The following is a 24,429-nucleotide window of genomic DNA, read 5'->3' on the forward strand; positions in this document are numbered from 1 at the left end:
ATAGTTAGGGTAACAAAGATGAAGCTGAAAAAATTTGTCTAGTCAACTACATACTTTAAGTTTAACCTTTATACTCTCCTCACATGTGAATTACACATTGGTCCCTCACAGGTCAAAATGTTCTTCACTGTAAATGTGTTCAAATCTAACCATATCTGTCAGCATTTTCACTAATTTTTATTTGAATCACTAGTGTATAATAATTTAAAAAAAAAAACATTGCCACATTATATGCACATATATATGTATGCATACACATATCAATTTCACACAAAGAAGGTTGTTTAACTTCATAACATGGCACAATTTAAGTGTAGAGACCCCATGGTGGTTTATACTTGCGAACTAACGGCAGCAGAGTTTCTTTTTAGGGTAAGGCCTAACATTATCCCTACTAACTTTTAGCCTACTAGCTAATTTTAGCCAAACTCAAACTACATTTCAGTTGACAATATGCGCATCATTTCGTTCTCTTCCTTCCTGTCAAACAAGTAAAGCTCAACATTAATAAAATAATACAAAATGTACTTACCCAACAGCAGGTTTTTAATAATTCGTCAAGTTTCGCAACACAACGCAGCACCCTCCTCAGGTCTTCCTCTCCTGACGTGGTCGTGGAAAAAAACAGGAAAATGCATTAACGCTCTCTCGCGAGATAATCTATCCTATTGCGGGATTTTCCAATATCTTGAGATCCACATCTAACTCAGACTTCAAATCGTGACCTGATATACAGTATATCTGTTTTGTATGTATATGCATAAATTTCATAAAAATAAACAAAATCGTATTGTAGCCTAATGTACGGAAAACAGGTCGAATAATGACTAAAATGCAGTGGCTTCACAATCACTTAACCACACAGGGCACTTTGTGAATATACTTGTCATTAAACAAGATGTAAATATAAATGATCGTGTAAATATTTCCTGCTTCTTCTTTTTTTTTTTTTTTTTACAGTGGGTCTTGCTTGACTATAGACGTGTAAAGGACGTGAGCAGACGTCTATTCACAACCTCTAAAAAAACTACTTGGGGCACTTTAATTTAATTTAATTTAATAAGGATTTCATAGAGGATCATGATGGATATGCACGTGTAAAGGACGTCCTCTCACAACTGATTCACAACATGGTATATTGAACGACACATATCTAAAAGTCAAAATAACAATTTATACATGCAACCCCAGAGAATTGTGGACATGTACAAACGTTTTTGGCCAGAGACACGACCAAGCAGCGACCTCCCCCAGTTTCTCTTGAAGCCAATACAGAAGTGATTTAAACTGCAATTCATCGACTGGCCGCTAGGGACAGGCTCCAAAAGAGAGCAGAATCTCATTGAGCCCCATGTTAAAGCAGATTGCTGCTGCTGTCACTAGCTGTTTGTCTGCTGTCTGTTAAGGCAGGAGCACACCAAGCTGACAGTTTTTGTTCATCGGCTGATTAAGTTTTCTCAGTGTGTTCCACACCGTCGGCTGAAGTTGGCCCTCGTCTGCTTTTTGGAGCTCTTCGGTCCGTCGGGCCATCTGATCATTCTGATTGGCTGTTCAGCTGCTGCCACCTGCTGGTACGGAAAGGCATTTCATCTTACGCAGGCGCAGAACGGACGTGCTACTTGGTCGTCGGCTGTCGTGCGTCGGTTTGGTGTGTCAGGTCAACTTTGGACCCAGACACTGCCAACGTGAGCCAACCCCATAGTCTGCTTTCGTCGCCACTAGTTTATCGGTTAATGGTCAAGACAGATGTACATCTGTGTACATGTGCACACATGCGTCCAGAACACACATTGTTAGATCGTCTTGCAATTGGCTAAAAGTTTTGTTAATCAGATTTTCTACAATGACAATGGCTGGAGAATATGCCTCTAAAGACACCACAGAATCTGACAGCACTGCTTGGATATTATAACTAAAACTGCTGCACTATTTTGAAAAATGATACTTTGGACACGCACTCATTTGTTTGTGAGAGTCCAACAATCGTATAGTTTTACAACATAAATGCTGCTCAGATTGCATAATTTCTTGAAGAACGATGATGGAGAGCAGATCATTCAGAAGAAATGTGATGCAAACAATGGACAACATATCAATATTTCATAGATTTAATGCTTTTGTGGATAAAAAGTGCTGTTGGATGTTTTTCAATGGACGCTTATGGACATTTACCCAAGTGCAACGGATTGGATTCATCTCGCGATCGCTATTTCATTACAAAGGAATGAAGTCCCATTTCGATTTTGCGTGTTGTCATTTGCACACTCGACACAAATTACAATATTACTGTTGCTGGAGCATCTATATCATAAAACAGACACCGTAGATTGACAATAAACCTTTAGAACTTTTAAATGATTTTTATTAATATTTTAGATAGTATCTAAGATAGATAGCTCCTTAGCCTGAGCTAACTTGGTCAAGTTGAGCTAGGCGGGCTTGGTTTCAGCAACCAGGCATCTCAGTTCCAACACCTCTTTGCCCATCCGGGAGTGACAATACATCCATATTTTTTTACAGTCTATGGACACGACGTTGCCATTGGACCAATGTTTGCTAAAAAATTAGCTAGTAAAATAAATAGGTTTATTAGAAAATATTTGTACTTTAGATTCTTATCAACATGATAAAAAACATACAAAACATCCTTGTACAAAAAAGAAAAATTGTCTAAGTTAGAAGCATTTGATTGCATTTGAGTTTTGGCAGGCTACATACGCGACACAGAGAAAGTGAAAAAGCAGATTTGGTAAATCTATTTAAAAATGACAGGGTCATAACTCGTAAGACATGGGAAATACAGTTGCAAATGGACTTTGCTTTTCCATTTGAAATTTGGCAGTCACTGTTCATTTGCGACAGCGAAAATGGAAACAGTAATGCAAGATTTGCAACTGCGTTTGGATTATGTCACAATTTATGCGTCCACAAATTAAAAACTATTTTCTTTTGAAAATAGTCCGGAATATCCTTCCATAAATCAGAATCAAGGGCTGGAACTATCAGTTTTATAAGACTTTCAAATACACTCCGTTGTTATTTCTTACTTATTTACACACTTACGTTGTCGAACTGTTGTATAAACGCAATATCACACTTGTAGCCATGCGATATGGCTGTATATCAGCATTCAGCACACTGTGATTACCTACAGCCGAATCACTGCCATGCTGATGTACAGCCATATAGAGCCTTGTGTGATATTGCTTATATACAGAAATACAGAAAGTAAGGATTTTTAATGATTACGGATAAGAAAAAGTGTTTTTATAATAAAAGACTTGTCTGAACAGAGCTGATCACATTGTGATATATGATGATCTTCAAGTCTATAGTCTCTGAAAGCTGAATGAAATACACAGATATTGATTGATATTCTTGATATTGATTATTGCATATCAATGTAATATAGTCTTTTATTTTTTCAGAGTTCAGTAGTGCTGGAATTAGTATGTTTTTACATGAATGTTTTTGTTAAGTTACAGTAAGAATGACGTAGTACAGTTATTGTGGTATGAGATATGTTCTGTCTCCCTCCCTGTTCTGTGTAAAGCTTGATTTTTAGGTGAACTTCACAAGGAGAAAACAAGGCTGCCAAGTGTCAACATGCTTCAGTGTGATCATCCATGACACACACAACATAAAATAACACACACACATGTGTGTTATTCTGATCCACTTCAGTAATCATACAATCTAAGATTTGTCAGAACATAGGAATTATGTAGAGTCACATCTATAACATAAACAAATACGGAACATAATCATAAACCATGAGCACAATAACACACATAGTACATGCTGATGTAACAATAATTCGTTGTGTACTTTTAGTTTCTGTATTAGTCACACTCGCATGTGATGGTTGCTAATGCAGCATTCTTGTGAAAGTATTCTGATGATATGTCATCCTCACAAACCATGATACGATGTGAGGATTTAGTTGTGAAAAATTACAGCTTTAAAAGAACTGGACAGACTAGTTCCCACAGACTTTTCATAGAGTAGAGGTCATTTCAAATAAGTCTAAAAAATGATTGCACAAGCACACAAATTATTGTATACAAATAATTCAATTCAATTCACATTAATTTGTATAGTGCTTTTTCAAAATACATATCGTTTCAAAGCAGCTTTACAGAACATGTTTCTACATTACAATTTGACTGTGTCAAAGTACTGTCCATATGGCAGAAATATACAGTTCTAAGATACAAATCATGCAGTTAGTTATCATCATTTATTCATTTAACTAAATTCAATGCAAGTAAAACATCTATATCACTGTATGCCCACTGTGTATTGGTAAATGATTTTAAAATGGGTCTCATAGTTCAAAGACTGTTTCTCCAGTTATTAAGGGACATCAGAGCAGGGCCATGACCTTGAAAATATATTAGGATGCATTTTCACTTCTATCATGATTATACCCTTTGTACCTTTTTATACTTTGTTGTGAATGTACATCTAAATTACTAATTACATACAAGAAACAAGTGGCTATTTTTGAAGCATCATCAGGACTGTCACAAATGTTTCACTTTTGTTTTTTGGTCTTTGACTGCAGTACTGGGAAATGACAAAATGCGGGCAGGTGATGTAATACAGGTGTGTTTTTAAAAGAATGCACGTGAACTGTCTGTATTTAAGCTCCACTTCAAGATACATACACAAGATGTTTTGTGTTTTGAGGTTATGAAGGTCTGATTATGGCCATAAAGGAACTGACAGTATTTGTGGTGTTTTCTTGGATTGTCTGTACTACTGGACATGACATCATCTCATCAATAGGTATATTATAAATTATATTTGAATTCAATTCAACATCAATACATTTATTTGAGTTTTATGTTAGTGTTTTGTTCATATTTCTCTAATGTTTTTACACTATTGCACTGATTTTATTCATTTGTGAGACACTTTTGATCTTAATACAGCTTTTGCCGCAGCTTTTCCATACATAATTACATCTTCATACATTTACGCACATATTTTGAGATTTACAATCAATTTTTTTAGTTACTGATTCCAGTAATGACTAATTATTAACTTCCTCTTTGGTTTCTTATATAATAAAACTTTTTTATTATGTATGGTAATACAGTATAATAGAAATACCTGTGTTTTATTAAATGATATAAAAAATGAAGTATAAGATTTTTTATAGAAGACATAATTTTTTATAGAAAAAGTTGCACAGCTTTTCGAGGAGGAGAAAGACCTTCTGGAAAGCTTCAGGTTCTACATTGATGCTGAAGAAAAGAATGTAGAGAGAATGAAGAGGTGAAAACACTTTCATTATTCCCATTATTCCCTTTTTTTTTTTTTTTTTTAATAATATTTTCAATTTACAGCAATAACCTGGTAGGAAACCAGTTGTGAATTTTTAGCAGTCTTGCAGTTTATGTGTTTTTAGATCAAGTAATATGTTATTAAATACATTAATTTAACCCTACAACTTTTGATGAACTTCAATCCAGTGCTCTTCTGGCTCTTCAACAATACACAAACTCTGACCCTGAGAACCCTGAGAAAACCCTGAGAGACCCTGTGGCAGCTTATAAACTCCTCAGAAGAGTGCTAACTGAATGGTTGACTATTGTTGAATACACTCAACAGAGTCTTTATGAGAGTAAGAGTGTATTTCATTTCTTTAACTAAAACATGTAAACATAATCATCATAATTTATCAATAAAAATAAAAATCTGAAGATTAACGTGAATGGTGATGAAAGCTTTCAAGCAATTTTATTAAAAGTTTCAGTTGTTTATGGACCTGTTCTTGTGTTTGAAAATCTTGTAGAGTTTCAGAAACTGCTGGCATTTGCAGATATCCCAGAGCTGGAGGACGTGGATGGTGCAGCTTCAGAACTGATCAGACTGCAAGAGTTCTACAAACTCTACCCACACAACATCACAAAGGGTGAAATGTCTGCACCAATCCAGTTTCACTTGTTTTCTTTCAAAATAAGTTCCAATCTGATTGATGTTTTCATTTCACATTTTACAGAAACATCTCTAGATGCAGACGAAGCCTACCATATAGGGTCGGTCGCTTATGATGAGGAAAAATTCCAGCATGCCTTTCTCTGGTTTTTATACAGTCTGGAAAGAATAACAGAATCCTCAACCACTACTGAGGAAAAGTTGTTCCATTACCTTAATTTCTCAGCCTATCATTTTGGCAATACTGACATATTCACTCTGAACACAACGTCAAATAACTCCTATGAGGCACTGTGCAGAGGACAGACTGATGAGAGAGCAAGTGCAGTTTACAATTTAAACCATTATTTGACATGAAATTACAAACAGTCAATGTGAAGCTTTGTGTGTTGATTGTTAAAGGGATAGTTCACCCATAAATGAAAATTATTCCATGATTTACTCACCCTCAAGTATATGACTATTTTCTTTCAGACAAACACAATTAGAGATATATTTAAAAATATCCTTAGTCCTCAAAGGTTTATAATGGTTGTGAATGGGTGCCCACATTTTGAAGGTAAAAAAAATGCATCCATCCATAAAAAAAGTAACCCATATGACTCCAGGGGGTTAATAAACGCCTTCTAAAGCAAATCGATGCATTTGTGTAAGACAAATATCCTTATTTAAATCTTTATAAAGTAAAATAACAAGCTTCTGCCTTACGCATACGACGCACATCCAAAAAATGTTAACTTCCGCAATGTAGTTCACAATGCCATGACGTTCTACTACGCTATGTCCTATGCTATAATGCGTATATCATGTCATTGTGTAGAACATTGCGGAAGTTAACGGTTTTTGGACATACATCGAACGCGTATGGCTGTCGGGCCGTAAGCTCTTTATTTTACTTTATAAAGCTTTAAATAAGGACACTTGTCTTACACAAACGCATCGATTCACTTCAGAAGGCCTTTATTAACCCCGTGGAGTCATATGGATTACTTTTTTTATGGATGGATGCTTTTTTTTTTCTTCAAAATGTGGGCAGCCATTCACAACCATTATAAACCTTGGAGGACTAAGGATATTTTTAAATATATCTCCGATTTTGTTAGTCTGAAAGAAGATAGTCATATACACCTAGGACGGCTTAAGGGTGAGTAAATCATGGGATAATTTTCATTTTTGGGTGAACTATCCCTTTAAGTCTATGAAATTTTATAAAATCAGACCTCCAAGAGGCAGAGGGCGCTGTCCTGTAGGTACAGCACAGGTGGAGGAAACCCCAGACTGATGTACGCACCAGTGAAAGAGGAAGTGGAGTGGGACGAACCTCGAATCATCAGATATCATGACATTATATCAGACAGAGAGATAGAGATCCTGAAGAATATCTCCAGACCTCAAGTGAATATATAAAACACACAAACACAAAACATTAAAATATTTACTTGTCACTTTTAGAATCTAATATCTTATTATATCTTACTAGTTTTGATGTTTTAGTGTGCTATTCAATAGGCAAAAGTATGCGATTTTATTTATTTATTTATTTATTTATTTATTTTTATTTAGCTTGGCAACTTATTCCTATAGTAAAGACAAATCTCAATGCAATGAAATATAGTGATATGGTAGAGGATTGTGTGCTTCCTATTTATTTATATTTATATCTGATGTTCCACTTCCCTTGTGTGTCCTACTTTAGCTTTCTAGGTCCGAGACTAACCAAGGAATTTCAAACTACCGTGGTTCTCAAAGGTGATAATCGTTTATATTCACACAAAATGAAAATTTGAGATATAATGCATTACTGTTATGTTATATTATATTACTTGTTTTATTAACTAATTAACATTTTGGTCTCACACTTATTATGGGTAGAAAAATGGAAAACATTTACAATATGGTTCAATTTATTAACATAAGTGTTGCTGAAACCATTTCCTTGTTTTCAGTGTTTTTCTGGAGGAAGACAGCACTGTGCTTTCTCGTATCAGTCAGAATATTGCAGACATCACAGGACTCTCCATGGAATCAGCTGAAAGTCTACATGTACGGTTACAGTAAGAAAGAAATCACCTGTTCATACACAGGCAGCATATATTTTTATAAGGACAACTCTGTCTCTGTCCTTGTTTAACAAAGTTTTACAAAGCCTGTCTTGCAGCTAGCTTGGTCATACTCTCTTGCACTCAGGGACATGCACAAACATTTTGAGGGGCAGTGGCCCAAAACAGAAAGGGGCACTGAGGGGAGATTGTTTGGCGGAAATCACATTTAGTGGGCAGGGGGTGGAATTGCAAAAATCATGTTTAGTTTTCCAGGCAACATTGGTTTAGTCTGTTTTTTGTAACTTTTGCAAAAGTGCATATAAGCACTTTGAGGGCTGATATTAGGCTACTTTTTTATATAACCATTTTATATTCAAACTTCAATGGATATCAAGGTCTCTTTAATGTATTTTCACTGTGAAATATTAGGTGTTGTTTTACCCGAAATTTTCATTTCAATAGTGTTTCAATATTTTACCAGGTTCAGAATTATGGGATTGGTGGCAGATTTGGACCACATTATGACACATGGGTAAGATTACTTTGCTAAAATAAAGCCATTACATCAATTTGAAGGGCATTGTAGGCCTGGTATATGCCATAGATTATCTCTGGAGTTAAATAAAGTCTGTGGTTATCATTACTTGAAGAGACATTCCCATTGCCCCTGATCTTTTCTTTTTTCTTTCACACGTTTCTCTTTAATGGCAAACAGTTTTGTTGGTGGCAATGTATCAGTACGCAATATAATTTTTAACTGATCCAAGGTTAAATCACAAAATAATCCTGGCATTGTACATGTGTTACATACTACTACAGTGTCCTGTGTCCACAGTGTACCGGTCACCATTATTTTAACTTAAAAGATGAATCACTGTCTATCCATCTGTATGAAGATAAAGATTAGGGTCATAATTTTTTCGAATTATTACAGCACACCGTGATTGTCTATTAGCACCATTTGTTGTTTGCTTTTGGCTCTGATGAAGCATTTGGACCCAGAAATGGTGGCATGTGATGTCAGACTTAACAAGCAGATTTCCATTTATGAGGCTGCCATTTGATTGGTCCCCTCTCTAAAGTCCACTTCCCAACTCTACCATGCCTCCAGAAGTGCGAAAGTCTTTTTTCAAGTGTATTACTTCAAAGTGATGCGGTCCGTAATGCAGAGAGAACCCATGGCTCAAAAATGCTAAATCACTTTTAAGACTTCAAATAAAATCATTTTAAGATAACTTAATGTTTGATCTCACAGGATGATGAGAATGGAAGGACTGCTACATTCTTAATTTATGTAAGTCTTGGCCACAGTTTAATGCAAATGGCATTGTAAACATTATAGGCTTACTTTAAGTTTACTTTTCATGTTACCTGTTTTGTACAGTCATATTGAACAGTAATTCATGTGCTCTTGTTGTAGATGAGTGATGTGGAGACAGGGGGCGCCACTGTGTTTCCTGAAGTTGGAGTTGCATTGAAGCCAAAAAAGGTAAACCCTCAATTCACTGATCTATACGGAATATTACAATAATTTAAGTAAAATTCATGCATCCATTCTCTGCCGTTTAAGGGTTCAGCAGTGTTTTGGTACAACCTCCTAAAGAATGGCGAACTGGATTGGGAATCACAACATGCTGGATGCCCTGTGTTAATGGATAACAAATGGGGTAAGTTTTTATTTAATACCTATTGGCCTGGATTACACTTATTATGTATCTTCTATAAATAAATCTATGTTAATATAGCTACATTTCATTCAGTTTCACATGAGATGAGATAATATTTTTTTCTGGTGTCTTTTCAGTGGCTACTAAATGGATCCATGAGTTTGGACAGGAGTTCAGGAGACCCTGTTCTTTGTCAGACTGGGAGTGAAAACACTGTGACCATTTAGAAATAATATGAAGTTTATCTGTACTATAGAAGTATTTGTACTCTATCTGTTATATGTATTATGTGTTATAAGTTTTTATACTGTAGATCTGTAACATACTGTAGATATATATTGTATTAAATTTTATTGTGATTTATTACTGTCTAGGTGGCAGTAATGTTAAAAATAACTGTAATATACAATAAAAGAAGGGCAATAGAGTAAAAACATGAAGTTTCAGCAAGATATCAATGGATAATCACATTACCTAAACTGATCAATAGCAGCCAGCAAGTGCGTTATTCCTGTATATGAGACGCAGTTCTCTGCAGTTGTATTTAAAACTTAATTATACATGTTTCCTCTTCAGTCTGTGCTGGAATGACGATTCACATGTTTTACAAGTTTTGTGGTATGTGTAGTTGTGGCATGTGTTGTGCTGTAAGACTGGTGGGTAGTATGTATATGAAGTCTGAAACTGGATTATCTACAGTAGGTACAGCCTCACATGCAGAGAACAGGACTGTCAATATACCTCAACTCTCACAGCAACACACACAATATACTAATTGAAAAGTATTTAAAGACTGTAACTATTATGAATAAATCCTATTTAAGGAGTCATTTGTCAGTTGCTCTCTTTATAATCAAGTGGTGTAATATTATTTTTGACTTTTGGATTGGTTGTTAAGGACAGCTCTGTTATGAATTCATACTGAATTGCACCTGTGTAACTATTCGCTGGTTATTAAACAGTCCACGATTCCAAAGTACTGATGTCCATGCGTTATTTGTTATGGAACACCGTGAAAACTAGACACAAACAGAAACAACAAACACAGTTTTACACACAACACCACTAAACCACAAATCAAATAAAGGATGTACAAAATATGAACATTTTTACCGTGTTTGCCTTGTATCCAGTAGTAGAATGATCAGGAGCACTAACGTGTGTCTGAATTCACGTATCGCCATACCGTTTGGCGCCAATACTATCAGGTTAAGTAACTCAGGAAGAGTGACATGACATTCGGCTGGTAGACAAACTGTGAGTTCAATAAAGTAATAAAGTACAATACCAACAAAATTATGAAATTGACTCACATACACAGAAACACATATTTAAATAAATATTCATAAAGATTATGAAAATAAAGAAATAAACATTAACCTCTTGAAATCAATAATATTATGCGTAAATCACAGCTGACCTACCAGCGTCAGCTACACACCCACCAAATTACCTTTGATTTACTACATACTAAATACAAACAATCACATAATCAATGGTAATTTCAACAGTACAGAATCAAACCAACATGATTCAAAACCCACAATTCATAATTGCATATTCTTCAGCTAAAAATGAACAAATTTGTTCACCATATAATCACACATTTTAATATTAACCAATGTTAAACTGCACAAAATCAACACATGATCAATATACCAACTCATGACAATGTGACTAAGATTCTAATAAAGTGATAGGGAAATTGGCTACAAGAATTATCATCTTGCACATTCCATTTTAGTGTGTACCATCTTTGTCCAAGGGAGATGTTAGCGAGATATTCTATCCTCCATCTAATCCAAAACCGTTCGCCCCAAATACTGCACCCGCTACCACCGTTTCTTCGCATAAAGATCTTATTATTTGGAAGGTGGGAATGTGTTTTAAAAGGAAGCGGCGTCTCAAGAGGGCCACATTCATCCTGATGGACACCTTCCTTTACAACTTGCAGGAACTGAACACTGTCCTGTGATATACTCCTTTCTCCTGACTGAGTATCTACAAAGTCCAGCTCAAGTGCTCAAATAACAGCAGTAGATGTCACAAGGGGAAGCTCCTTGACTGATATGTCTCCACTTTTTAGCTGTTTCACAGGTGGGGATGTGTGTGCGCTCAAAAGGAATGAAGTCCCTTGTGTAAACAGGAGGCAGGCAGATAGAGCTGAAGAGAACCTGAAGAGAATATATTTTTCTGAATATTTTCAAATATACTGTTAAATCATGTAATATATTGATCATTCATATATAGGGAAATATATTTTCTTTTCTATAAGGGTTCTGGAGCAGGAAATCGAGATAGAACCATAGACCCTTGTAACGCCTGTACTAAGGATACTTCACTTTTTGTAACTTGTTGATTCAAACATGATGAGTTAGAAACAATGGGTCTGGGAACGTTCGTGTCACGGCATGCTGAACCAGACTGCTGACTTTTCACTCTTGCCTCCTCCTCAGTATATACTCGAAGTCTTGCTTCCATAACCTCAATGTCTCTGCAATTTTCAAGCTTCTTCAGTTGCTGCCTTTGTGCATCAATGTCAGCCTCCATTTTCACTTCAGCTTTCTTTGCAGCTAACAATGCGGCTGCCTCTGCCCTTACATGTGATGCAGGCATGGTTGTAAATGCAGAATTCTTCCAACAATACAACAAAAAGGACACTATGCCAGTAAAATTTGAGCAGTTGTTAGGCAACATTAGAGCAGACCTTGATAATACAATAGTTTATAATACACGTATTGAGATCTCTTTCCTTTTCTATCATGATTATACCCTTTGTTATCTCCATTTGCACAACATGATAGTTTCAAAGTATAATGGTAGCTAAGTAACTAATTACATAGAAGAAGCAAAAGTCTATTGTGATACGCCATGACTGTCATGATGTCACGTTTATTTTTTGTATTGTGAACTTTTATGTTGATTCTGCTTTGGTCCCTGTGTTTCCTCTCTGATTAGTTCATGTTTGGTTGTCTTAGTTAAGATTATGCCCCTGTTTGTTTCTCATTTGTTAATTTATTAGCCACACCTGCACTTTGTGCTCCTGCTTTTAGTTTGTTCATAAAAATCACTGCTGTGATTAGATCCTGCCTCTATGCTTCCTTCTTCCCACAACCAGCCCGATGACACATAACTTCACTCATGTGAAGTTTTGCTTTTGTTTTTGTTCTCAGATAACAGGGTGAAATGTGAGCAGAGATAGGTGTGTCTCTGAATTGTCTGTATTTAAGCTCACTTTCACTGCAAGATATATATACACAAGTTGCGTTTTGAGATATTGAAGGTCTGATAATGGCTGTAAAGGAACTGACAGTATTTATGGTGTGTTTTTGGATTGTCTATGCTGATGTTGAGCATGAATTCTTCTCATCAACAGGTTATTATTTCAGTTCAATATCAATCCATTATATTTTATATATATTTTTTTATTCTTAATAATTGAATAGTGTTTTGTCCATATTTCTCCAACTGTTTTTACACTCTTGTCATGACAAGTTGATTGTATGTTTTCATGGTAACACTTTACAATAAGGTCTTATTTGTTAACATTAACATGAAATAATAATGAGCAATACATTTCTTAATTTTTGAGCAAAACTTTTGAGCAAATGAGCATTACATTTCTTAATTTTTCTCAAATATTTATTAATTTTTGTTAATGTTAGTTAATAAAAATACAGTTGTTCATTGTTTGTTCATGTTAGTTCACAGTGCATTAACTAACAAATACAACTTTGATTTTAAGTGTTGAAATTAACATGAACTAAGATTAAGTGCAGATTGTTTTATAGATCAAATTGCACAGCTATATGGGAAGACGAAAGACCTTCTGAAGGTCTTCAGTCAGTGCATTGATGCTGAGAAAAATAATGTAAAGACAATGAAGAGGTGAAAACACATTCATTATTCCCTATAAACTCCAAGATTAATGTGTTTTTTATTATTATTATTTTTTAAAAGCATTCAGTTTTGCAATGGATGTTTCTCATATGGTTTTAGATCAAGGATTATGTTATTAAATACATTTTCTAACATTACAACTTTTGATGAACCCTTGTCTTCAATCCAGTGTTCTTCTGAATCTTCTGCTTTCATACTCTGACTCTGAGAACCCTGAGGAAGCCGTGAGAAACCCTGTGGCAGCTTACAGACTCCTCAGACAAATGAGAAATGATTTGATATTTATTGTAAAACACATTCAGCCGAATCTTTATCAGTGTGAAGAGTATCAGGATGAATTGAACACAAAGCTCCTAGAGATCCCACAGCTGAAGGATGTGGTTGGTGCAGCTTCTGGACTGATCAGACTGCAAGAGATCTACAAACTCCACCCAGAAGACATCACAAAGGGTAAACTGTCCTGCAGTTTTGCACCAATGCAAATTCACTGAGTTTTACTTTTTCCAACTGATTGATGTTTTCATTTCACATTTCACAGAAACATCTCTAAATGGAGATGAAGCCTATCATATAGGGTTGGTCGCTTATGATGAGGGCAAATTCCAGCATGCCTTTCTCTGGTTTCTGTACAGTCTGGAAAGATTAACAGAATACTCAAACACAGATGAGGAAGAGTTGCTCCATTACCTTAGTTCCTCAGCCTATCATTTTGGCAGCCTACCTGTGGCAATCTACTTCAAACAGCGGCTTGTAAATCTAGGTGAGGTCATGGTGTCCTGAATTTTTAATAGCCTAATAATATTTTTATATTTGAGATTGCAGACAATTTTGATCAATTGTTGTGATTAAAGTCATAAACATCTTTGCCCCAGATCCAAGTAATGATGAAGTCAGAGTTCAGCTAAACTGGCTCCTTCACTTACAGAGCAACCCTGACATATTTACACTGAACACAGAGTCAAGTAACTATGAGGCACTGTGCAGAGGAGAGGTTGACGAGAGGGCAAGTGCAGTGTCTAAAATTTAAATCATTACTTGACATGAAATTACAAAGACAATGTAAACCTTTGTGTGTTGATTGTAAGTCTATTATACTTTATAAAATCAGACCTCCAAGAGGCAGAGGGCGCTGTCCTGTAGGTACAGCACAGGTGGAGGAAACCCCAGACTGATGTACGCACCAGTGAAAGAGGAAGTGGAGTGGGACGAGCCTCGCATCATCAGATATCATGACATTATATCAGACAGAGAGATAGAGATCCTGAAGAATATCTCCAGATCTCAAGTGAATATCTGAAACACACACTATTGATAGTATATTTAAAATGTCATATCTTGTTAATGTTGATGATGTTTTAGTGTACTATTCAATGGGCTAAAGTATGTGGACATCCATTTCAAATGAGCAGGTTTAAATATCCCCTTAACTGACACAGGACAAGCCTTAATGCAATAATTACATTCACCCCCATCCCCCCAAAATACAGAGGCAGTTACTTATTTTCATGTATAAAAATGTGTAAAACATTAAAATGACTTTTTATTAACTTGATCTTATTTATACCCACCATTAGAGTTGATGAGTAAACCTTAAAGGGTTAGTTCACCCAAAAATGAAAATTCTGTCATTAATTACTTGTTCCACACCCGTAAGACCTTCGTTCATCTTCGGAACACAAATTAAGATATTTTTCATAAAATCCGATGGCTAGTGAGGCCTGCATTGCCAGCAAGATAATTAACACTTTCAATGCCCAGAAAGCTACTAAAGATGTATTGAAAGTCCCCCTGTAGTCAATTATTTTATCCCTTAAAACTCATCTTTGATCACCAAAATTACATATTTTTTCCTGTGAAAAAAAAAAATCTTAATGCCTTAAAATAGCTTGAATGTAACTCTACACCCTTGCCTCATTTAATATACACAGATCTATGAATATGATAATTAAAAGCTCAGACGAGATCCAGTCAAAGGTAAATGCTGCACAATGGTATTGCTTTTTACAATGTCGGACACATAACAGTAATTAATATGATTAGCGTTTTGTTTGACTACAATATTAAACAGCTAATAATGCGTTGCTAATGTTACACAAACCATGTTCACATTCATGAGTCCGACAGCTGCCTTCTAACAATCAGTATCCTTAAAAACACTTTGAACAACTCAGAACGTCAGTGGAGAAAGGCATATAGTTAATCAAAACATCGTTATATACATCATAAATCTACCCGATTTTACATATCAACAGAAAAATATACCAGGATAACCTTCTTTTGAGACTTGCGCAGTCAGTTAATGATATGCTAAAGCCCGCCGGCACATTGACATGATTGGTTACAAGGTAGTTTGTGACGTCAGAAACACCAGCAATTTCAAAACATGTTAAAAACACGAGATAGACATATAAACAACATTAAAAACTTGATTTTCACCACAGGGGAACTTTAAAACAGTTCATGTGACTACAGTGGTTCAACCTTAATGTTATGAAGTGACGAGAATACTTTTTGCACACCAAAAAAACAAAAACAAAATAACAACTTTATGACAATATCTAGTGATGGACGATTTCAAAACACTGCTTCATGAATCTTTACAGCTTTACAAATCTTTTATATCGATTCAGTGGTTCGGAGCAAGTATCAAACTGCCAAAGTCACGCCCCCCAGTGGTGAACCATTGAAATTTCAAAACACTTAACGAAGCCTTGTTTACTGAAATCACGTGACTTTGGCGCTCCAAATGCCTGATTCGAAACTAAAGATTCGTAAAGCTTCACGAAGCAGTGTTTTGAAAATGCCCATCACTAGATATTTTCATAAAGTTATTTCATTTTTTTTGGTGCACAAAAAGTATTCTCGTCGCTTCATAACATTAAGGTTGAACCACTGTACTCACATGAACTGTTTAATATGTTTTTAGTAGCTTTCTGGGCATTGAAAGTGGCAATGCAGGCCTCACTAGCCATCGGTTTTTATGAAAAATATCTTAATTTGTGTTCCGAAGATGAACGAAGGTTTTACGGGTGTGGAACGACATGAGGGTGAGTAATTAATGACAGAATTTTCATTTTTGGGTGAACTAATCCTTTAAGAGAAACCTAAAATTATGGCTGTGAATGGAATAAAATCAAACTTATCATCTTAAATTAAACAATTCAAATTTTGTAAATTTAAACTTAAAATTGACAAATTTAAACCTCTGTTGTGGAGAATTGTGTGCTTCTAACTCAAGGAATAGTCCTTTTTTCACTCCATGTGAGGTCCATTTAGAAATTATTTACTGAGTTTTGCATGGAAGAACTTGGCAGGCCCATACACAAAGCCCAGACTTGAACCCCAGAAGCCCAACTGCTAGACAGGCCTCGTCATCCAAAATCAATTATGCTCTTGTAGGAGCAAATCTCTCCACAACCATGTCAACATATAGAGCAAGGGCTTCCCACAAAAGTGGATGCTGTTAGGGAGGATCATCTTCTTATTAATGCCAATGATTTGACATTAAATACTCAGCAAGCATATATAGGGGTGGTGGTTTTTGTGTTCTCATATTTCATAAATTTGTCTTTGACAGTTCATTCTTATTTGTGGCCTAGCTTTCTAGATCGGAGGTTTATGAAGATGGACGGGGTAGAGTCACAGAAAAACGTGTTTCTCAAAGGTTTAATAAATATTTAATAAAATCACTTCGTTAAAGGGATAGTTTACCCAAAAATGTAAATTCTATCATAATCCACACAGCAAAACATCCAGTGTTAAATTAACACTTCCAGTGTCACCCGGTGTTTATATAATCCGGTGTGGATTATATAAACACTGGCAATGTTAATTTAACACTAACAGTGTTCATTTAACACTGGAGGTTTTACTGTGTATGATGTTGAGTAAATAATTTAAATTCTTTTAAAATAAGTTAACAGTATTTGACATAATATTAAACATTTTTTGTTTAATAATCATTATATTTTCAGTGTTTTTCTGAAATCCAATGACCCTATGGAAGTACATGTCAGTAAGAGGATTGCAGATGTTACGGGACTCTCCATGACAACAGCTGAACCACTACTTGTACGTCACAGTAAGAGAGAAAGCATATGATCAATACAGTCAGCTTTTCTTTACTGCCAGCTCTGTCTTGCAGTTAACTTGGAAACTGCAAGTTAATGGCAAGAGATATCAAACTTTGCAGGCAACATTGGTTTGCTCTTGTCTAATAGTATCTCTTGACAAAGAGTGGCATACAGTATAAGCTTTGGAAACTGATATTACATATAAATCATTTATATTCACCTGATTTATCACTCTTGAATTCTTAATTAGATTAAACATTTTCCCTGTGTTAACATGTGTTTCCATTTCAATATTGATTCATGAGTGATGCAATAATTTTCCAGGTTCAGAATTATGGGATTGGTGGCAGATATGAACCACATGTTGATGCATTAGTAAGTTAACTATATTGTCATTATGTCAATTTTTAGACTAACATATTTTGCCATTGGTTCCCTCATTGATTTCTATGGGGTTTTAGAATGGAGTTTTTTGGATTTACGAGTAATAATTCAATAAATTAAGGAATGAATTACTTTGAAAATAAATTAAAATGCTGGCACAATTTACCTGTTTCCAGTTTAAAAAAGCAAATTTGAGAGAAATTCACTCTGAGAGAGAGAGATTTACTTTTTGAGACAGTCAACAGGCTATTCCAACGTGCAAACAGGAGATAGCCATCTAGACACTGACAGAGAAGATAGAGAAGGCATGTTTTAATTAGGCCTAAATAATTTCTGTTAATACATGGGCTTGTATAAATGTTTGAAAATAACACTGACAATAATGCCAACTTCCTGTGTGCAGAACAAGGATGTGACATGCTTACAAGCCTCATTGGAAAAATCTGTAGGCCATATTATTGGACAACCACTGTAGCAACCACTTGTTGGCAACATACAATTTCAAATCACCTTTGTTTCAAAATTTACATTTGAACATTCCTGTTCTGCCCACAGTTCTTCGCATTATGAGGGTGCATGTAAACGCACATATTACATATTGACTAGTCAAAAAACTGCAAACTAACTTATGGACGTTTGACCTCACAGAAGATAGTGAATGACAGGATTGCTACATTCCTAATTTATGTAAGTCCTGATTTACTGTATTACAACAGAAGTGCAGCTGAAAAATAATAATAATAATAATAATATTTTCCTTAATGGCATTAAACAGTATTTCTACATATATTTATATTGTGGAACAAAGTAATGTGCTCTTGCTGTAGATGAGTTATGTGGAGATAGGGGGCGCCACTGTGTTTCCTGAAGTTGGAGTTGCAGTGCTGCCGAAAAAGGTAAACCCTCAGTTAACCTATGTTTTTTTCTTGAAATGTTGTGACTTTTTCTCATTTAGGGTCATGCTGCATGCAAAATTTCAACACAATGATGTGTTTTGACATATAGCAAAATTACTATTAAGATCGTGATGTTCGCGGGTCAATTTGACCCGCATATCTTAATGTTCTAAGGCAACTGTACAGACCCAAAATAATAACATTTCGTGGTTATATTTTGTTATTTAAATTTTTTACTATCCTATGAAGCTAAAAAAAAAAGGAGCTGTCCCCCACCTATTTTAATACGGAAAAATATTTTGTCAGCCGCATATGGTAAAAATGAGCTGTCATTTCTTTATTCATATATTTATCTGGAATACAATTAAACCTATGTTGTTTTTCTTGAAATTGTGTGACGTTTTCTCATTTAGGGTCATGAACATGCATGCAAAGTTTCAACACGCTGATGTGTTGTTAAATGTGCATACAGAAATTTGATCTTGCTGTTCGTGGGTCAATTTGACACATATAGCTATTCAGAAGCAACTGTACAGACCCAAAATACAAAACACTTCTGTGTTGTAGGCTATCTGTCAGAGCTCTTCAACTCTAGTCCTGAAGTGCCAGTGTCTTGCTGAGTTTGTGAAAATAAAAAGTTGTTTTACCTGTTAACTGTCTGTCCCACTTTTTGAGCATAGACATGAAAATGACTTTTCCAACTTAAATTGTTAAAAATCTTGAATACTTAAGAGTACAGACTTAAGTTTTGGTATCTTTTTAAAGGGAACACTTTACAGATTATTGTAAATGTAAAAAGTTGTAAAAGTAAATTTTATAAAAAGTTATAGAAGTTTAATTTATGAAAATTTAAAATATATAAACTATACAGTATCCCAGAAGTGAGTACACCCCTCACATTTTTGTAAATATTTTATTATATCTTTTCATGTGACAACACTGAAGAAATGACACTTTGCTACAATGTAAAGTAGTGAGTGTACAGCTTGTATAACAGTGTAAATTTGCTGTCCCCTCAAACTCAACACACAGCCATTAATGTCTAAACCGCTGGCCACAAAAGTGAGTACACCCCTAAGTGAAAATGTCCAAATTGAGCCCAAAGTGTCAATATTTTGTGTGTCCACCATTATTTTCCAGCACTGCCTTAACCCTCTTGGGCATGGAGTTCACCAGAGCTTCACAGGTTGCCACTGGAGTCCTCTTCCACTCCTCCATGACGACATCAAGGAGCTGGTGGATGTTAGAGACCTTGCGCTCCTCCATCTTCCGTTTGAGGATGCTCCACAGATGCTCAATAGGGTTTAGGTACTCTCAGATTCTTTAGCAAGGCAGTGGTCGTCTTGGAGGTGTGTTTAGGGTCGTTATCATGTTGAATACTGCCCTACGGCCCAGTCTCCGAAGGGAGGGGATCATGCTCTGCTTCAGTATGTCACAGTACATGTTGGCATTCATGGATCCCTCAATGAACTGTAGCTCCCCAGTGCCGGCAGCACTCATGCAGCCCCAGACCATGACACTCACACCACCATGCTTGACTGTAGGCAAGACACACTTGTCTTTGTACTCCTCACCTGGTTGCCACCACACACGCTTGACACCATCTGAACCAAATAAGTTTTTCTTGGTCTCATCAGACCACAGGACATGGTTCCAGTAATCCATGTCTTTAGTCTGCTTGTCTTCAGCAAACTGTTTGCAGGCTTTCTTGTGCATCATCTTTAGAAGAGGCTTCCTTCTGGGACGACAGCCATGCAGACCAATTTGATGCAGTGTGCGCCGTATGGTCTGAGCACTGACAGGCTGACCCCCCACCCCTTCAACCTCTGCAGCAATGCTGGCAGCACTCATACGTCTATTTCCCAAACACAACCTCTGGATATGACGCTGAGCACGTGCACTCAACTTCTTTGGTCGACCATGGCGAGGCCTGTTCTGAGTGGAACCTGTCCTGTTAAACCGCTGTATGGTCTTGGCCACCGTGCTGCAGCTCAGTTTCAGGGTCTTGGCAATCTTCTTATAGCCTACGCCATCTTTATGTAGAGCAACAATTCTTTTTTTCAGATCCTCAGAGAGTTCTTTGCCATGAGGTGCCATGTTGAACTTCCAGTGACCAGTATGAGAGAGTGAGAGCGATAACACCAAATTTAACACACCTGCTCCCCATTCACACCTGAGACCTTGTAACACTAACGAGTCACATGACACCGGGGAGAGAAAATGGCTAATTGGGCCCAATTTGGACATTTTCACTTAGAGGTGTACTCACTTTTGTGGCCAGCGGTTTAGACATTAATAGCTGTGTGTTGAGTTATTTTGAGGGAACAGCAAATTCACACACCTTTATACAAGCTGTACACTCACTACTTTACATTGTAGCAAAGTGTCATTTCTTCAGTGTTGTCACATGAAAAGAGCTTTTTTTTCGAGACGTTTTTTGTGTTCATACCCAAGCGATTTTCACTGGCGATGCGCAGAGTGAACGTGCAAATTCACTCCCTGACAGTATATGGTGCTTGTGCTTAACGGTAGTGCAAATAAACATATTTATGATATTAATAAAGTTTAAGAAGATAAAAATACAGATATAAAATTGCATATATGGCATATAATGACATATGAGAGATAGTAGTCAGAAACAGTAGTGAAAATAAGTCACAATGACAGTAGTGCAAGTAAACGGTAGTGCAAATAAACATATTTATGAGATAGACATACTCAACTATATTTCGTGAATGTAAAAGAAAAAAAACTGTAAAAATACAGAAATAATACACATCTATTGGTGTGGCCAAGAACTGGCAGAGCACCCATCTCACTCAGCTCCCTAGTTCAGTAGTCAGGGCACTGCTCGGCAAGACTGTTTTGTGCTTGAGCGCCACCACGTCATGCTTTACTGTAACTTCAGCAGCTCCATGCACGTGAACAAAATCGCAAATCACATTGATCTGCCAGTTTTTAACACGGCGCGTCAAACCAAAAAAAATTAACCCAAGGCACTTTTTACAAAATGGTGGTCACACACCAGATACTGACTGGTACTGATACTGACCAGATACATTTTAGAGTGGCCTTTTATTGTGGCCAGTCTAAGGCACACCTGTGCAATAATCATGCTGTCTAATCAGCATCTTGATATGCCACACTTGTGAGGTGGATGGATTATCTCGGCAAAGGAGAAGTGCTCACTAACACAGATTTAGACAGATTTGTGAACAATATTTGAGAGAAATAGGCCTTTTGTGTACATAGAAAAAGTCTTAGATCTTTGAGTTCAGCTCATGAAAAATGGGGGCAAAAACAAAAGTGTTGCGTTTATAATTTTGTTCAGTGTAGTTTGTCAAGATTACTTTAGGTTTAGACTAAGATATTATTGTTATAGGCTAAATATATAATGGCAAGTGTCCCATGGGTGCGGGGTGAGGCAGTCTTAAAAAACAGTGGTTAAAAACATTTTTATAAATTATGAATTTAGTTATTTATTCTTTGTAATGTGTGAAAATTATTGATATTAAAAGTTAATTATGTGTAGGCCTACTGGATTATATATATTTTTTTTCATAGTGTGATTTTTGGGGGAATTGTATTGAATCCAATTAGGGTCAATTTGACCCAAAACATACAGGCTGTAACCATGATGATATAAGTAAGTAGAATAATTTGAATATCCTCTCTCTGCTCTTGCAGGGTTCAGCTGTGTTTTGGTACAATCTCCACAAGAATGGTAAACTGGATTTGAAATCGAAGCATGCTGGGTGCCCTGTGTTAGTGGGTAACAAATGGGGTAGGTTTTTAAATAAATATCTTAGTAAATGTAATTATTAATTATTAATTAATCTTAAATTTCATTTCAGATTCATAAGACTTTATACTGTATGTAGCTTTAACAAAATACAAATTATTTTTAATTTAAGTGGCTTATATGATTATATATAAGAGATAAAGATTTAGTCTTAGCATCAAACATTCACACTTAGTGTGAACAGATTTTTTATAGCAGTTGTGATTGAGAAGAAAAACCATTCAGTCACAAATAATTTGAAAAAGAAAGCTACAGTACATGGTTGATTGAAAGTGAAAATAATTGATTTAGTTTATTTTTCTTAACGTTTATTTTTTTTAGTGGCTAATAAATGGATCCATGAGTTTGGACAGGAGTTCAGGAGACCCTGTTCTTTGTCAGAATGGGAGTGAAAGACTCTACAGGGCCTGAAATAATTTGTATCTATATTAGTCTATATTAATCTAAATTAAACCGCAAGCAATTTGGAACTGGTGAAGTAGGGGTGGGAGAAAAAAAATCGATGCATCGCGATTCTCTCTCCAACAATTCTGGATAGATTAATCAATTCTGAGCTTATTTTAACTGCAGATGTGCGATGACGCTGCGTGCTTTAAGGGGCATGTCCACTGGCACGGAGCAGTGGACATGCACTGTCAGAAACACTCGTATTCTGCTTGTTTCCATTTCCTCTCACACACACAAGACTCGAACCTTCTATAAAATAGTCTTTCATAAACTTTGGAAAGGCTGAAGCGAATTACATTTGTGGACTTTCGAGGAGTTCATTGAATCAAGAATCGTTTTGGAATTGGATTGTCACTTCCAGAATCGGATCGGATCGTGAGGTGCCTAAAGATTCCCACCCTATGGTGAAACTGGTATGGGGGTTTGATTGTGAGTAGGCAGTGGTTTGTATGCAAGCAGTGTTTTGGGAACAATAATTTTTTTTTGTGCATATTTCTATTTCTAACACATCAACTGATTTGTGTACAGATCCTTTGAAACAGGAGACAAATCCTTTGATCCTTTGAAACGTTCACCAGTTTGAATTTGTACTTTTGTTATTCAAAACTTCAGATGATATTGATTAATAAAATAATCACAACTCATAAATCATATGCTCTATTCTTATATTGTTTTTCCTTTACATCATTAAAAGGAGCTTGTGTACATTCCAAAACAAAAGCATTAAGAGATATATGAAAACAACGAAAAATGCCAAATATCAGCATAATAATAAGCAGTCTGCTCAATCCAGCTGTCAGTCACTGATTCCAAAATTTGCACACAGTAAATGTTGTCACTGCAGTCAGGAGTGTTAGCATGCACTTTTAACAATTGCTGAAAGAGAATTAACTTAACCAAGGTTAGTGGCCAATTTTCCCCTACTAAAGGGAACACTAATCACCATAATGGTGACTTCAAACAGACTTCAACAGCTTTTGTACATGTACCATATAAAAAAAAGAAAGCCAAACAGGTTTTTTATAACTGAACAAGGTCATGCTGCTTTTGGAGTTGTTTAAGTATCCTCTGGTGAGATATTGATTTTATTTGCAGTTGATTGCATTAAGGCTGCATGGCTGTGAGCCAGGTGTAGTTGTTGTGCTGTCTGCTTGTCTCTTCTCTTTTATCAGGTCTTGTTGTTCCTCTATCTTCAGTGATTCTGCTTGTTAACTGCAAGTGTCATCACTAATGGTCAGTCATCACTTGTAGAGTGAATCTACTGTACTTTAT

The 24,429-nt window shown here is 36.0% G+C and overlaps 3 protein-coding genes across 4 annotated transcripts in view; all 3 read left to right on the forward strand.

Annotated features, from left to right (window-relative positions):
* LOC127497041 (prolyl 4-hydroxylase subunit alpha-2-like) overlaps positions 1-23,117 on the forward strand; it is an 84,604-nt gene extending 61,487 nt beyond the window's left edge. The window contains exon 14 of the mRNA XM_051865166.1: positions 23,032-23,117. Coding sequence (XP_051721126.1) covers positions 23,032-23,102 — 71 coding nt within the window. The 3' untranslated portion in view covers positions 23,103-23,117. The remainder of the gene's footprint in view (positions 1-23,031) is intronic.
* Positions 4,710-10,481, forward strand: LOC127497092 (prolyl 4-hydroxylase subunit alpha-2-like). The gene is made up of 13 exons (XM_051865259.1): positions 4,710-4,791; positions 5,187-5,283; positions 5,481-5,632; positions 5,804-5,923; positions 6,011-6,264; positions 7,165-7,341; positions 7,643-7,695; positions 7,893-7,989; positions 8,470-8,520; positions 9,244-9,282; positions 9,409-9,477; positions 9,559-9,655; positions 9,793-10,481. The coding sequence occupies exons 1-13, from the start codon at positions 4,710-4,712 to the stop codon at positions 9,861-9,863; spliced, it is 1,359 nt and encodes a 452-aa protein (XP_051721219.1). The 3' UTR covers positions 9,864-10,481.
* On the forward strand, positions 12,893-15,157 carry LOC127497058 (prolyl 4-hydroxylase subunit alpha-1-like). 2 transcript variants are annotated; one of them, XM_051865204.1, is made up of 6 exons: positions 12,893-13,031; positions 13,447-13,543; positions 13,725-14,005; positions 14,094-14,315; positions 14,428-14,558; positions 14,664-15,157. In XM_051865204.1, the coding sequence occupies exons 1-6, from the start codon at positions 12,947-12,949 to the stop codon at positions 14,850-14,852; spliced, it is 1,005 nt and encodes a 334-aa protein (XP_051721164.1). In that variant the 5' UTR covers positions 12,893-12,946; the 3' UTR covers positions 14,853-15,157. The 2 variants fall into 2 exon arrangements, with proteins under 2 accessions (XP_051721164.1, XP_051721173.1); XM_051865213.1 differs by lacking the exon at positions 12,893-13,031 and having other exon boundaries at positions 13,080-13,543.
* Positions 23,118-24,429: the final 1,312 nt, after the last annotated feature.

Source organism: Ctenopharyngodon idella, chromosome 2 (genome assembly GCF_019924925.1).
Source record: "Ctenopharyngodon idella isolate HZGC_01 chromosome 2, HZGC01, whole genome shotgun sequence".
Taxonomy (NCBI): Eukaryota; Metazoa; Chordata; class Actinopteri; order Cypriniformes; family Xenocyprididae; genus Ctenopharyngodon; species Ctenopharyngodon idella.

Bases quoted from the DNA above. Each gene is read 5' to 3' on its own strand.
- LOC127497092 (XM_051865259.1), top strand. From the start codon at position 4,710: ATGGCCATAAAGGAACTGACAGTATTTGTGGTGTTTTCTTGGATTGTC. The intron at 5,924-6,010 runs GTGAAATGTCTG...CACATTTTACAG, and splicing joins CCCACACAACATCACAAAGG to AAACATCTCTAGATGCAGAC. The intron at 7,342-7,642 runs GTGAATATATAA...GTCCTACTTTAG, and splicing joins AGAATATCTCCAGACCTCAA to CTTTCTAGGTCCGAGACTAA.
- LOC127497058 (XM_051865204.1), top strand. From the start codon at position 12,947: ATGGCTGTAAAGGAACTGACAGTATTTATGGTGTGTTTTTGGATTGTC. The intron at 14,006-14,093 runs GTAAACTGTCCT...CACATTTCACAG, and splicing joins CCCAGAAGACATCACAAAGG to AAACATCTCTAAATGGAGAT. The intron at 14,559-14,663 runs GCAAGTGCAGTG...TTATAAAATCAG, and splicing joins GAGGAGAGGTTGACGAGAGG to ACCTCCAAGAGGCAGAGGGC.